Source organism: Plectropomus leopardus, chromosome 17 (genome assembly GCF_008729295.1).
Source record: "Plectropomus leopardus isolate mb chromosome 17, YSFRI_Pleo_2.0, whole genome shotgun sequence".
NCBI classification, from domain to species: domain Eukaryota; kingdom Metazoa; phylum Chordata; class Actinopteri; order Perciformes; family Serranidae; genus Plectropomus; species Plectropomus leopardus.
Window position 1 is genome coordinate 5,305,776 of NC_056479.1, and position 16,312 is coordinate 5,322,087.

General features: G+C 40.2%; 1 protein-coding gene across 1 annotated transcript in view; it reads right to left on the minus strand.

Annotated features, from left to right (window-relative positions):
• Positions 1-6: 6 nt before the first annotated feature.
• taok2a (TAO kinase 2a) overlaps positions 7-16,312 on the minus strand; it is a 29,138-nt gene continuing 12,832 nt past the window's right edge. The window contains 19 exon segments of the mRNA XM_042504607.1: positions 7-5,664; positions 6,565-6,747; positions 7,395-7,607; positions 8,254-8,493; positions 8,694-8,897; positions 9,294-9,422; positions 9,880-10,116; positions 10,949-11,077; positions 11,235-11,444; positions 12,288-12,458; positions 12,555-12,636; positions 13,024-13,117; positions 13,203-13,284; positions 13,287-13,296; positions 14,656-14,769; positions 15,112-15,208; positions 15,302-15,347; positions 15,503-15,604; positions 15,920-15,991. Coding sequence (XP_042360541.1) covers positions 4,765-5,664; positions 6,565-6,747; positions 7,395-7,607; positions 8,254-8,493; positions 8,694-8,897; positions 9,294-9,422; positions 9,880-10,116; positions 10,949-11,077; positions 11,235-11,444; positions 12,288-12,458; positions 12,555-12,636; positions 13,024-13,117; positions 13,203-13,284; positions 13,287-13,296; positions 14,656-14,769; positions 15,112-15,208; positions 15,302-15,347; positions 15,503-15,604; positions 15,920-15,991 — 3,315 coding nt within the window. The 3' untranslated portion in view covers positions 7-4,764.

Here is a 16,312-nt window from a genome sequence, read left to right on the forward strand (position 1 = left end):
CAACTACAGACAGCATCAGATCACACTGAGGTCGGCCTCCTGCAGCGCTGCTGGAGGCTCATGTGACGTGTTGGCGGGAAACCAGCTGATTTATGTTCCACCCGTTGCCACGCCGACGCTGCAGGAAGTGACCGGATGATTTTTCTACCCATTCACACTGTGCAAAATCAAATGATGAGCTGATAATCTGGAAATGTTCTGCTATTCCAGCCCTGCAAAGTGTTCAATATAGACTCAAGAAGTAATTATAGGATAAATAGTCATATCAATATATCTTGTAAATTAACCGAAACAGATGAAATAAGTTAAGAAATCTTTAAACTCAACTCACTAAGATGATGTTATTTCTCTGCTTATTTTTACAAGTTTTCAAGCAAACTGTGTGGCATAAGTGGCATTCTGAAATACGACATTATGGATAAAAAGTAAATTTTGAAATAAAGTGGCATTAAATACAACTTTTGCCTGAGACAAATGCCAAAATTAAATATAATTAAAAAGCAGAAACATGTCTAGAATGGAAAAGAGAACTGCCAGGTCAGGAAAAAAAAAAAAAAGATATCTACACGTGATAACAAGATGTCTTCTTGTTTCATGCTATTAAAAGATGTTTTCATGTTATAACAAGAAACTTGTGCCAACATGAAGAGTTTTTGGGTTATAACAAGATATTTTCAAGTAATAAAGAGTTTTTTAACGTTTTCTTACAAGGTATTTTCATGTTATCAGAAGATGTTTTCATGTTATGTAATGAGAGAATTTTCTTGTTTTAACAATATACTTATTTTATCGTGCTGTAAAGTGAAGTGTTTCACGTAATAACTTGATCCCATGTCACGTAATTAAGGAAGAATATTTCATGTCATAACAAGAAAGGTTTCTTGCTATAACAAGAACAACAAACATATAAAACAAAGTTGTTTTAAGAAAATAATGTTCTAATTATAACATGGAAACACCTTTAAAACTTAAAAAACATCTTGTTATAACGAGAAACTTTCATGTTATTACCTGATACTGATCTTTTTTTAAAAGCTTTTTTTGCCTGATAGTTCTACTCTTCTGTACAAAATGATGAAGATGGGTTACATTTTAATATATTTCTTGACAAACTGTTGGTTCAATTTTACATCCAGAATATTCATATTGCTATTAAAACGATCTAATACTGAACACTTTTGGGCTCCATATTTTGCAGGTTACAGTGTTTTTTGGGGGAAAATACTTTGCATGGAGACTTCAGGGTGCGAAACATAAAATAATCAAAAAAACAAACAAACATGGCACCGAACATGAAAGATTCTGGAAATTATTAATATTCAGCTCGACTACGGAAACACTCCACATTGTAATACTGGCTCAAAAATAAAAAGTAAAAAGTCGAACGTGGCCCTCCCCAGAAGTATAGACTCCCACCCTGAGACCTCCACAGGAATGCTGGGAAAGGTAGTCCTTTTGTCCTCCTTAGAAACATTAATATTTTTTTTCTTTTTATAGCTCTATCACAGTAACATTGCGCTTATTCCCCCACCTAGTGGTCAAAATTGGCAATTACATTTTTAAAAATTAGCATACAACATAAATATTACCGCTGCAGTAGAGGTAATAATAATGATAGCGTCTATTTGTCTGCATCTAGTACAACATCTAGAATCATTATTATTACTCTAACACAGTCTCAGTTAGTGCTTTATGTACACTGGTAAGTACAATGCAAGTCAAAGTGTTTGGACAGTGAACAATCTTCAGTATACCTGCTACATTTACAGGTATCTTACATTTATATGCATTTCTATAAATAGGTAGTGTGCATGTTATCCATACAAATGCTGCCTGTACACAAGTTCCATGCACTGAATTGAACTAATTTGTAATGTAACATGTACATCTTATCTACAGATGCAGACCAGACTGTGACGAGGGAAACGACAGGTGGAGGTGTGGGTAAGATGTCAGCACGCACGCACACACGCAGACACACACACAGGCACACACGCAGGCACACACGCGCACGATGCACGCACGCACGCGCACGATGCACGCACGCACGCACGCACGTACACTTTTCAGCACAAATCGCACACAGATTTAGTGCTTGGCTCACTCAAAAATACTCTCTGGCAGCGTCCCTTTGAAGGAGCAGTCCGACATTTTTGGGATGTTTTTTTAGCTGCTGTTTCTTTCTGTGGGAGTTCAGTACAGACATGTGGAAGCACAAGAAAAATTACAAATGATCTCGTTTCAATGTTGCATCTCGGTAAGCAAGTAAATCCCTTCAAGAACTTCCTGTTTAAAGGTGGCCAATACAACAGAGCCGTATCAAAGTATTTATCGCCACATGTCTTTTTCTAAACCTGTTACACAATGGTGTATTCTTTAAATATCTCTGGACTATATGTACACAAAGGTGTACTTATGTAATTTTCAGGGGAGTACATGGAGAAATTGTGATGTATATGTCCACATATTTGTGTTTACAGTCAGATTTTTAGCACATTTGTAGTTGAAGAGGCAGTCTCTGTGTTTGTATTTAAAGTTTGATGCTGTCATCATATCTGAAGACTGAAATGCTGTTTTTTTTCATTCAATACATATGTCAGCAGGGACAATATTTGGGAGTTTTTCTCTCTTTTTTTTTAAAAATAAATTGCACATGAATAGTTACAATAAGTGACCAAACCTAATGGAAAAAGGCAGCAATCAGATTATATGACAAATCCTAAAAAAATAAAAATACTTAGGTTTATACGACTAAGGTGCTTAATACAGAGATCCCATATTTTCATGGCAACATTTCAAAACGTTTCCATGAATTTGCAAGGACCCATAACCAATTTTTTTTCTTGTCTTATTTGCATTTTGCAGTTGCATCAGCTCCAGATGGATTCTAATGTGGGTCTTTCGGTCATCTTTCCTGTTTTTTCTCTAATAAAAGACATTTTAAAAAGCCTAAAAAATATAATATAAAACTTCAAATTAAAACTTGGCAGGCAATTCAGACATTAAGGGTTACGAAGCATTAATGTAAACAAGTAGTTCTCAACCAGGGATCCTTGAGTGAGTCCCCAGAAAAATGGGAAATCATTTTATTTTCACTATTTCATTCACTATAGAAGTGAAAGCAGTAACTATTCAGATCATAGGTAGACTATAGAATTCTGGGCTTAATCGCATCTAACAACCAAAATGTTTTCGGTTGGAGGTCTTTGGAGCAAAATATGATCAATCGCAGGTCTGTTAATCAATGTGCATCAATTTACAGGTCCTTGAAACAAACATTTTTTGTATCAATGTCAAGTATTATATTTGTGAGATCTCCCTGCCTTCTCACTTTTAGCAAATGTCTTATTTTCTGTTTTCTTTGATTTGTATATTACTGATTTTTTATGCGTTATATATATATATATAGCACTGTGAATTGTTTTTTTGTCTAAAATAAAGTTGTCTTGGTTTGTTATTTAATCCATAAACAATTCCCAACACACTCTCTAGAAAATATACATATCAAAATGTATGGCTCAATATTAAAATATTAAATAATGTGCACTAAAAGGAATTTAATCGCCCACCAAAATCTGGGTTTTATTCAAAGCTGAAAAAGTGTGAATACATTTTTTATGAAATGCAACGTTTAGCTTTAGCTGCCAGTAAAGCTATCGTGTGTCTTTTTGTATTCCTACATGTAACTGTGATGGGGCTGAAGTTGTTGGGAGGCACACAGCTGCCCCCTGCTAAAGCTAACCCTCTGTACTGAACACCCAGAGATCAAACTGATCAAGAACTACTCATCTTGACTCTAATTAAGATGGCAAAAACTAGAAAAAAAGTCAGACTGCTCCTTTAAGAAGACTTAAAGGGCAGTGGTAGAGTTGTCTTGGGTCAGCCCAACGAAGAGATGGCAGTGTTTCTTTAATTGTCATATACAGAATCTTATTATCACTACAAATAAAAGAAATGTCTATTCAAGAAATCTTCCCTTGGTTGACCCCCCTTGCCCGCTGAAAGTATGAAACACTTACAGATCAAAAAAACTGGGTTTACAATTTACCGTTATTTACATAGTTACAGTGGTTTTTAAAGCACCGCTAGCCGAGTGGAAGCTCCACAACTGTCGCTGAAAACCAGAATTTCAAACCTGCTCGCCGGCTCAACTTTTCAACCTGCTCTCCGACTCTGAAGGTCTCCAACCTGAATCTCAAACAGGCGACTCATGTCTCCTGCAGTTAGCCGTCAATACTGTGCAACAGATTCAATGTGCCACAAAATGAACAAGCAGAGGTTTTTGGGTTTTTTGTCAGATTTTACAGGTGGACTCGTTCATTTTGCAGCACATGGCTCATTTTTCACATGTGGACATGTTATTGTTTAGTTTCATCACCGTTCCTGTGCAACTCTTTAATGTGGAAGAAGTAAACAGTGATGCTCGGGGGTCTTAATACTCGTGTTTCTCTATAGTGACTATAAATAAAAATAAAAAGGGGCTTCCTCTCTTGATCTTCTTGTGCATCAAGACCTGTTTTAAGTCCCTGCACACTTTGAAAACAGAGATCTTAAAATTTACACTTAAAACTCGGCTATTTGTTTGTTTGTTTTTGTTGTTTTTTTGTGATTGATTTACATTGCTCCAGCTTTATGAAGCCTCCTAAAATATGCAAAGAACTTACAAAAACCCTCTCTCCCTTTAACAGGCTTCTTCTGTTGGTTTCTTTAAAGGAGCAAAGCGACAGATCTCAGATCAGCTCAGAGAGGAGAATTTGGGCATTTTCATGAATAAGAGAGGTGAGAGCCATTAGAAATGTGGGAGGTGACTGATGTGCTCCGGCTGAGCCCTCCGTCACTCCCCCCGCCGCCCCCTGGCCCTCCAGAGGCGGTCCTCCTCAGAGGCTGGGGGCTATTCCTAAGGGCCATCAGACTGGGGCCCCTGATGCTCAAGCCCCCGCCTCCGTAGCCTCCCTGTGACGATGAAGAAGAAGAGGCTGAGGAGGGAGGAGAGGAGGAAGAGAGGGAGATGGGGGGAGGTGGTGGTGGGGGAGGCAGGAGAGCTAAGGACTGGGAGGAGGCGTGGGTGGAGAGGTGGTGGTGGTGGGCCTGGGAGTGATGAGGGTAGTGGCCCCCTCCTCCCACCCACTCCCTGGCGCGCTCGCGGTCGCGCTCCCTGCCGTCGTGGCTGTCGCGGTAGAGCTGCGGCGTGCTCTGGTGGTGCTGGTAATGCTGAGGGAGGTAGTGCTGCTGGTGATGGTGGTGGGAGGAGTGGGATGAGGAAGAGGAGGACGAAGAGGAGTGGCCCCTGCTGCTCTTGTGCGGGTCGCTGTCCCTGCCGAGGCCGTGGGAGGAGGTGATGGACTCTGCGCGGCTGAAGCCTCCCCCGCTGTGGTTCTGACTGCGCCAGGACGGAGTGGACACAGAGTTCTGCACGCTGTGGCTCCAGTGGCTCCCTGAGCGGGGCACGGGCCGGGAGGGCCAGCCGCTGGAGCCCGAGGACGGGCTGGGGGTCGGGTAGCCCTGGTTGAAGGCCTCGGCCGGGATGCCGCTCAGCGCCATGTTGCTGAAGCCGAGACGCATGCTCTCCGAGTCAAAGGCCTCGATCTCGTGAGCCTGGCGCTCGAGCAAAGTCCGGATTCGCTCCGAGCGTTCGTTCTGCAGAGAGAGCATCTCCTCCTCGATCTGACAACAGACGTTCATGCCGTCAGTGGTTTGTGAGTCACAACAAACAACAAACATGTCTCCTACAGCTAGAGGTGTTCTGCTTTTTTGAAAACACAAAAATCAATAACGTTTGAGCTTATCCATACTGCTGTCAAGTCTCATGGGTCCTAAAACATAACACTGCTATCTCGAATCGAGTCACGTCATTTAAAATTCTAAATATCAAATATCTATTAATTTTCAGAACTTTAACCCTTTAAATGCCAGCTTTTGGTCATAATGCCACTATGTTTTTTGATTAAAAACACACAGACAAAAACAAATTATTTTCAGTATACTACATGACAAGTAGATTTTTAAAAGAAATTATCACAGTCTGGGATATGTCAATGATTTGCAGCAGCACTGATTGTGACAGTGCAACTAGTGAAAATCGCATGTATTTTCTCCATATGCCAAATATGGTAAAAATTACAACATCAAGTATAAAATAGTAAAATTTTAAATTCCAAGGCAAAAGCCCAGAATGACACCCAGAAATAATACAATGCATGTTTTTATGCTTTCATGGCTTTTTCAATGGCGCATTATCTGCCCTTAACAGTATAAATGTAACAATTATATTTACACAGTGTAAGTTAGACTTATTATAGGAGCTACAGTGGAAATTCCAAGATAAAATAAAAGTACACAACCTCGCCAAAATTAATGTCACATGCATGGACTCAGCCAAAATAGGCACCAAACAGCCCCTAATGGTTAAAAGCCTCTACAGTGGAAACAGGACTTTAGTGTGGACTCGGACATTATCGTCCACTCATCCTCATTAGTTCAGTCCAGCAGCAGAGAGTTCTCAATCACACTGAAAAGCTTAGGCAGTGTTGTGTCTGTGTTAAAGAAGTCGAGGTGTGTTCGTACCCGTTGCTCCAGCAGCGCCCGGCGGATGGACACCCTCTGCTCCAGGTCCTTCACCTCCCGCTCGTGCTGCGTGTCGGTGTGGATCTTGATCTTGCTCTGGTAGGCGTTGAGCAGCTCCAGCTCCTGCTGCAGCTGCATCCTGAGCACCTGGTACTCCGCCTCCTGGGTCTCATCCAGACGCAGCTGTGGGGACAAAAGGGGCGAGCATCAGCATCACACGAGCGCAACCTGCTCGGAGCACTGAGGTGAGAAAATGTTCAACTTATTTTCTTGATCATTTTTTTTTTTTTTTAAATTACAAAGTGTTTCACAGAGGATCTCTTTCACCAAATCTCTTGGGTGTAATGGTGAAAGATTTTACTGTCATATTTGTATTTCCTTTCCGGTCACTACACTGACACATTTACAGAAACGTCAATGTGTTTAGTCGCTGTAAATAAGTTTATGTTTATATATTTATGTATATATATTTATGTTTTTCTAATGTTTAATAAGGTTTCCCCCAGCAGAAATTGTTGTGCTTGCAAGTAGAAGAGAGATAATTATGAGATAATTAAAGAATTCTGTCACGCTGTGCCAATAAGGAAATTGCAGGCGGCTGATTGTTTGCAGAAATCTTCAGCACATGTCTACCTGCTGATTTTAGTTGACTACACAAGATGAATTTTCCAAACTACTGTTGCTTTTACTTTGTAAACTCTGTGGTGAACACACTGATGTGGTGGTGATGCTGTGGTGCTGATGCTGTGGTGGATGGAGTGGCTGTGTGGAGGTGTAGGTGCACTTTTCAGGTGTAGAAGGTGCGCGGGGGGTTTCCTTGCCTTACTCACAGCCTGTGTGGACAGCATGTCGTTGATGGAGTGGTCGTACTGCTCGGCCAGGATGGCCAGCTTACGTGTTTGCTCCTCTTTGAGGCGTTTGAGGACGGCCTTGTGGTCGGATTTGGGAGTGCTCTCCAGCAGGTGGTTCCTCAGGGCTTTGTACTGACGGGTCTGGATCTTACATGTCTCCTGGAACTGACGCTTGATCTGCAGCTCTTTGGACTGAAACATGTTTAAATAACCATCAGATAACACCAAAATAATACTCAAACTTTTTGTATTTTATGTGCTACAACTACATTTTGGGGGTTTGTGATATTTTACTTACTGATTCAAAATTTACATGAATGAATGAATAATTTTATTTCGGTTAAATGCCTCATGAGACACAATTTTATTTTCAATCAATACTGGACAAAGGAATAGGCTAAAGCCCAAGGTTTATTTTTACTTGACCAACCAACTGAGCAAGTTGTGTAGTGTCAACAGTACAGTAATCTGACATGTGTAAAAGTTGCGTGTTTTGAATCTTCACTTGATTCCAACTTTCTGTTGTAATTCACAACGACCAAGTGAGCACTAACATTTGCGTTAGCTGCCTTCCAAGTTAGTCAGCCCAATCGTGAGCACAGCAGGCTTTTCTGGCGTATTAGCAATTTATATTCAAAAGTACGTGTTTGTGTGTCTTTCTTGTCAGAGTAGGAATCACACAGGAAAAGGAAGTGGTCGTGTTTGCGTGAATATTATGAGGCAAACATTCACTTCACGTTTGAACCTAAAACACCTCTGGCCACCAAGGATCAGAGTGCCTCATCTGCAGCTACAGTAATCTCAGACCTGTAGAACTCCCCATAAGTCTCCTACATACCTTAAGGCTCTTGGGCTGCTGCCGGACCTCCATGGCGTGTTTCTGTCGAAGTTCTTGCTCACGACGCTTGTTGTACTCCATCTGGTTGGTGAGCTCGGTCTGGTGTTGCGTTCGGATCAGGTCAGCGCGGGTCCGCTGCACTGAGCCCAGCTGCCTGAACTCCAGCTCCTGAGTGGACTCATGATGCCGCAGCAACATGGCGCACTCCAGATCCTTCTGGGTCTGCTTCTTGTTCAGGTCCTTGTGGAGGACGAGATGGAGGGAGAGCAGAAACACAAGAGGAATAAAATAAACCACAAAAACAGTCCATGGCAAAAGGTTTCTTTCAGTGGAAAATATTTGTCTTTAGTTAAGGGAAAGTGCATTACTCAGTTAAATGGGTCTCGAATATGTGAAGTGCATCACCAGTTTATTTCATATTTTTCTATTAACCATCATACCTCTCTGAGCAGGTCCTGCTCCAGGTTGTGGCGAGCCAGCAGCATCTTCCTCTTGTACTGGCGACACTGCAGCTCATAGTACTGCCTCTGCCTCCGGAGCAGACTGGCCTCCTCCTCCGCCTGCATCTGCTGCAGACACTCCTTCTGACGGATCAGCCACTCCTGCTTCTCTCGCTTTGGAGTCGACTGGTTCTCATTCAGTTCCTGCTTATTGCGAAGGAGGAAAAGAGGGGAAACCAAAGGGATCAAAACTAGATATCTTTGTGTACAAACACTTGCTAAAATGCTTCCAGTCAATATTTGAACCATGGGAGGAAAGCAACAATGACCTGCAGTGGACTTCAGGGACAGGGATGGGGATCATTCATTTTTATCAATATTGATACATTTATCCAGACTCATAAACGATCCTTTGTCAACACCACAATCAATATTTTTTATAAGCTCAAACGTTATTGATTTTCCGGTTTTGAAAAAAGCAAAGCCGAGCTACAATCCCAATCGCTGGAGGGATGCTGATCCACACCTGCTCTGGTTTGGGGAATATAATCCATATGATCAACATGTGTTCTGAATATATGAATATGTGCTTGCTCAGACCTCTTTCAGCTGATCCTTGCGCTGGCGGTACTGGCGTTTCTGTGACTCCAGTAAACTGGTCAGCTCTTTCTTCTGCTGGCCCAGAATGTGCTGCTGGAACTTCTTTTCCTCTGCCAGAGCTGCTTTCGTCTGCAGGTTGACACAAACAGAGGCTGAGGGTAAGAGTTTTGCTTTCTGAAGAAACATTAGAGCTGATACAGATATAGCAGCAACTGCTACCTGTGCTGAAATGATCCAATATTAGCATACAAAACAATTATTTCAGGTAAACAGGGTACTGGTGTGAACACACCATCTGCAGATATTTTACACATGGAATAATCTGCACTCTTCCATCATTACCACTGTTGATATGCCTTAGTTCAGATTTTGTTTTAACATCATAACATGTCATCGTGTTTTTAGCTGGTTACATTGCTATTATTTGCTTGTTATTTTGTATGGTTTTATTTATATTTTAACTGTTATTTCTTTCTTTTTAAATCTTTGTTCATGCTAGGCATCATTGAAAATGAGGGTCTCCTTCAACTGATTTTCCTGGGTCTTAAACAAAGGTGTGAATGAATACATGAAGCCTTGAGGTCACCTCTTTCTCCAGGATGGCCTGGTGCTTCTTGGCCAGCTTGTCGGCTTCGGTGGAGAAGCTGTTCCTCTGGTTCTCCAGCTCTTTGTCCAGCTTCAGTTGATGCTCGTCCATCTCTGCCTTCAGCTTGTTCTCGAGCCCCATCAGCTGCTTCTGGTGCTGCCGCCTCATACGTTTGTAACCAGACATCTGCTCTCGCAGGGCCGAGCCCTGCTCATGTTCCTGGATCTGACGGGTTACCTGGAGAAAGGGCGGAGATGAGCAGGAATAAACACTGGTATTTGAGGGTGGAAGCATTTCAGCTGGCCAGTAGAGGGCTGAGAGGTTCATGTGACACTTGCTACATATGCTGTCATATATAGTATTTTGTGCAGAGATGTTCTCCACCAAACTCTGGACTCTGTAACTTGTTTTTAATGTGACAAGCATTCACTTGTGATGTGCAGTTGTGTGCAGTATTTTATTGTAAGTTATTGTGTTTTGTAAGTGATGTGCTTTGTGTTGTAGTTTTATGTTATAATGTCTGTCTTGTATCTTGTTCTTTGTATTATTTTATATCATGTGCATTTGTGTGTATTATTTGTCTTGTGTGTGTGTGTTTTCTTTTTCTCTTCTTCTTCTACAGCTTTGTACTGCCATGTCATTGTGCTGTGGCTTTGTTCTGACCTGCTGATGGACTGCAGATGCGATTTAGCTTTAAGCAATAATCTGGTACAGGGCATCAAATGGCAACTTTTATGTTTTAAACTGTAAATGGTTATTTTAAATAAATAAATAAATCAATAAATAAATAATAAACAGTGGCAAGAAGGCATTAGTCAACATCTGCAGTATGGAGTGGACCTGGTGAGGTCCCTGGCACAAAGGGGGGGAATAAATAATGACAAAAACAAAATGAACAGCAATATAGCAACATCTGTATCGGCTATTGGCTAAATTGTTATTATAAATATTAGTATCGGCCTAGAAATTCCAAACTGGTGCATCCCTAAAAAATGTATTTGTGGAGCTCATAATGTAAAAAGAAAGAGAGAGAGAGAGAGAGAAAAACCTGTACGTTCTCGTAACTTACCAAAGAGGCAGTTCGGATGGTGGCAAAGTGATCACGGTTGCGGTAATAGGCTCTACGACGTCCAGCTGAGGGAGCCTGGGGTTGGTCCATCTCTGGCTGGTAGGGGTCATCATAGATGTTATCCTGACCCTGAGAAGGAGGATCAGACATTTTTAAACACACATATAATTTCTCAACTTAAAACTCACAGGTGCCAAACATAATATTATTCTACAGATATGAGTTTTCATATCACAGATCAGGCCCGGTTTCACATATTTCGAGCCGAGTGAGCGTCCGTCATTACCGTGGGTCTGTGGATGATGGAGCTGTTGGAGGTGACGGTGTGCTCGCCCTCCTGCATCATGGCCATTTCACTGCTGCTGTCGTCAGAGGCGTCTGCCAGACTGTTGACCGAGCTGCTCTGAGAACTGGCCGAGATGGACATACTGGGCACCGACTGAGAGCTCTCCATACTGTTGACTGTCCCTGTCCGCAGCAGGTACTGCTCCACCTCCTGATGCAAACAGACACTGGATTTAGAGCCACATTTTTTTTTCAAGGTAACAGGTCTTAATTTTCTATTCATTTTTGTCTGCATGCACAATTTCTCTTTTTTTGGTGTGGTGTATTGTTTTTATATATATATTAAAAAAAAAAAAACAAGCACTGGAAGAAGATAATGAACAACAATAAAAGAAATGACCAGAAACTAGCAAGAAATCTATGAAAAGCATAAGAAAATTAGATAGGTCACTGAACATTTTTCCTTTGCTTTAAAAAAAATCTGGATGTATTAATCTCTTTTTTTGCGTGTCTCTCTTGTTTACGATGCCGGTAATACTGTCTTCATTTGGTGCTCACCGTGAGTAAAATTAACTGAATGAATGAATTGTGGAGAATCTTACCAAGCTAACGATGTGTGTAATATGGTCATATTGACAAAAGTTTTTACATTTATATCTGTATGTGCAATCTAAGCAGCTAACTAACGTTATCTTCAGTGGGTCGTCTATAACCCAGTTTTATACATCCAAAAAACGTTTCTAAAAATGAAGCGCATGGCAACCAGACTGGGCCTCTAATTGAGACAGGACTTTATTTGTCAAATGTGTTGCCACATCTGGCTAGTAAAAGGGACTGGGCATCTAATTAGGACTAGGCTTTTATTTGGATTTTTACGGTAAATACACCCCCAGACTAAAATAAGCTACTACAAAGACTAGAATACCCCTCTATAGTACTAGGTGGATATGCAAAGACATGTCTTTTTAAACAGGGACACAACAGATTGATGTTCAGTGTATGAACAAATACACAATACATTAGACTTCATTGTCCCCTCTCCTGGGCTCCTCACCTCCTCGTCCTCCCCTCCCTCAGACACGGGGCCGTTCTGCTGTGTCTCCTGGAAGAGGATCTTCTTCATCTTGCGGTACTGCAGGTTGTCCAGCTCTCGCACTGCATCCTTGGTTCGTGCAATCAGGTCCATGATCACCGTCAGCGGACGCTCACGGCACAAGAACCGATGCTACAGAAGCGAAAGAGAAGACAGGTGAGCATGACAACGCTGCAGAGGACGTGTGTGTCTGGGTGTGTGTGTGCTCTGGTGAGGATGAGTTCTCACATTCAGCAGCACGTCCGAGGTAGGCCGGTCCTGGGGAATCTTCTGTAGGCAAGAGTCAACAAAGTTTCGGAAGGAATCAGACCTGCAGAGAAATATGAGATTATGTTATTTAGTATACAATAATATAATAATAATAATAATAATAATAATAATAATAATAATAACAACAGCTGTAAAAAAAAAAAAAAAAAAAAAAAAAAACTAAAATAAGACTATTTTATTTATATGTAATCAAACCCCAATAAAGAAACCGTTAAAAAAAAAAGATATCAAACATTGTTTTCACTATTTCTCAACTTAAATAATGTGTTTTTTCAACACTCAGATAGCAAACATAATTACATTTTTTTTAAAAAACGTAATTATCTCAAGATAGAGATAAAAAAAATTTTTATCGTAAAATAGCAAAACCTCAAGCTTGACTTTAAGATCCGGACACAGAGGACACAAAGGACACAAATGTTCTCACCAGTGATTGGACTGAAGGATGGGGCTTTCATTCTGAGCGATGTGATATAAGGCACTCATAGCATTCATATTGAACAGTGGGGGCTTCCTCTCCGCTATGGAAAGAGCACAAGGTCAAAATAATGTATGTGTGGATTTATCTGCTCATCTGAAGGAAAAGGAAAAGCTTGCAGTTGTTACCCAGCTCTATGGAGGTGATGCCAAGCGACCAGACATCCACCTTGCCGTCATACTGGCCCTCATCCATCGCCAAGATTACCTCTGTGGAGCCATCCTTAAAAAAAAATACATAAATAAAAAATTAAAAAAGCACAGCAGATGTTAATGAAACAGAAGATTTAGGAATGTCACAGAGCTGTTGCTTTGTATCTGCCTTCTTTTCACTGACCCTTCTCTGCAGAAAAAAAACCCCACCAAAAGATGTTTGGAGAAAGATTAAAAACCAGTTCAGTTTCCCTTGTATAATGTGAAAAAACTGGAATACAACCACAAAGCAGACAGCTGCACTTCTATAAAGGGCATGACAGGGTTTGCAAAGTTGCAGAAATATTCCATTTGAAAACTTATTATTATTATTGTTATTTTCTCAGGCTATATTAACCATGTCATATGCAAATTGAATTTAACATTTCACCATCAAGCAGACACAACCTTATTACATACCCTTCTAATAGAAATGTCAAAAAATCAAAAATTTTGCTGAGTTAAACTTTAATTGAGTTGACAAATTTTAGTTGTATTATTAAATATACTGAAAAACAAATTTTAAAAAATGTATTTTTCCCTCGGAAAACTTCAAGAAATTCCTGGCCAGTTTGTAAACCCCTATAAACCTGAGGCATACTTTGAACCGAAACAGGTTATAAGACCTCATATTGCTCATATACCCCCCAAAAAGAGTTGGGTTAAAAACTTCTCCAGAGTTTTAGTGATTGTTTGTAATGACTTGATTTTTATTAGAACAAGGGCTGTCAAATAATTGCTTTTTTAAATCAATATTAATAGCAGTTTCAAAGAGTTTTAAAACTCAATTACTTGTACTTTTTTTTTTTATCAAAGTCTTTTAATTTTCCAAATGGTTGAATTATTTGCATTTTTAATCATATTTTCAATTCCATTATTTTGCATTTCAGAACAGTTATGAAGTTTATATTGACAAGGTAAAGCAATTCTTACCAAGATGTCTTGATTAGGACTCAAATGACAGCAAAAAACTGCATGGTACTAGCATAAAGTAGGTATGTCTGTAAAGGGGAGACTCATTTTCATTTCCATTCAGATATTGTGAAGTCAGAGGTCAAAAGGACCCCTGTGAAATAGTCATGCCGTTTTTCCATTGCAAAAAATTAGCCTAACTTTGGAGCATTATTCAGTACCTTATATAGAAGTTCACATGACATGACCGGCACCACTGAACTCCTCAGGTCTCCTAGTTTTAAAACGCAGCCCAGTACAGCCTCTTAAACAGAAATGTTGGCTGACAATTAATGGGATTAAAAAATGTAATGCTTTATGTAAGGACCTTAATCGCATTGCAGTTAATGTGTTACCGCTAATCAGAAACTTTTACAGTAATCCTTTGAAGAAAGTCACTTTAAGCACAACAAGAGGACTAGAATAAGACAGTACTCACCAGTAGGGAGTCCCCACGAAGGAGTTGGCTGGAGCCACGATCGAAGCGGAACCAAAGTCCCCCAGTTTGACCTGACCGGGCTCCGTCAACAGGATGTTTCCTGCTTTCACGTCCCTGCAGATGAGAATCAAACATTAGTGCAAACAGCTTTTGTTACATACACATTTGTCAAAAACCTTCTTGAAGCACTTAGTCTTAAATTGTATTTTTCTCAACAAGTAAAATCTCTGTACTCTATGTACATTTCTTGTTTTTATTGTAAAGCCAATATAGTTATTGACATGACGCTGTTTTTTTTGTTTGCTGTAATCATTTGATTGTTGCTAAAAATTGTCTAAAAAAAAATTGTGTAACTAATATCTATACTTCTATCTATAGAAGTATAGATATATCCAAAGTGAAATACATTTAAAAAACAAGTTAAAAAAAGAGCCAACAGAGTGAAAAACATTTTACCTGTGAATCATGTTGTGAGAGTGAAGATATGCTAATCCCTGCAGTGCACCGTGGGTAATAGCAGCTATTTCTATTTCCTGGAGCGGCTTTTTGTGAACTGTGAGGAAGAGAGGACACCAAGAGTCACAAACAACAACAAGAGGCGGGTGAATAATTATGTTTTAATGAGCAATTTAAGTGTTAAACTGACCTTCTAGGAGGTCTGAGGCCGAGCCGAGGCAGTACTCCATCACCAGCTGAGGGAGGAACAGTCGAACAGAATGATTAGCAGGCAGGCAGGCGCGCGCGCACACACACACACACACACACACTATTTATATTCACATTAAAATTACAGCAATAGGTAATATTACAGATGCAGACCATCCTCACTGACTGACAGCATACGTACCCATGCTGTGTGCTCTTTCAGGTAACATCCCCGGTACTCGATTGTGTTGGGGTGGCGAAGTTTCTGCAGGAACTTCACCTCTTTAATGATGTCCTGCCATTTCTGCACATGAACACAAAAAACACAGTGATAGTGGTAATTTTCAGTGACCAGACCCTTAATCATGCTATCTTTGAACATTTTTCTTTGTCAAAAACAGCAGTAGGACTATGTCACATAAAAGACATTTAGTTTTATGAGCCCGTATTTTTCCGCAATGCACTGTTAAAAGTTGTAGCAAAAGACAGGAGGTGGACTTTGAAAAAAAAAAAAGCAGTGAATTATGACTATTTCATTTCTTAACTGAGAAACTCTGAAAGGGTAAGTCAAGCATGCAAAGCGAAAGGAATTTTTTTTTTCTTCTTTCCAGTTTGTTACCTCGTTCGTCTGCTTGCCGCTGTACGACATTTTCTTGATGGCCACCACCTCATTGTTGCGCACATCTCGAGCCTGTTGGAAGCACAAGTATGAAAAACATTGAATACTCAAGAAACCAAGTTACTAAACAAAAACAGACTACTGTTAAAGGTTTGAACCTTTTATTATCAAAAATGCACCTTAACCATATTACAAAATCTACATTTGAAATGGTAAAAGCCACATCATAGTACGGTCCTATTTTAAGAGAAGGATGGTTAGGATGGATCATCAGTTATAAAGAAAAAACATAACAAAGACATTCATATCCAAATAACACATTAAAACGGCATTGGTTGGTGTGTGATATGAAACAAAATCCACTTTTGCACCAAGAATAATGCTTTAACCTTT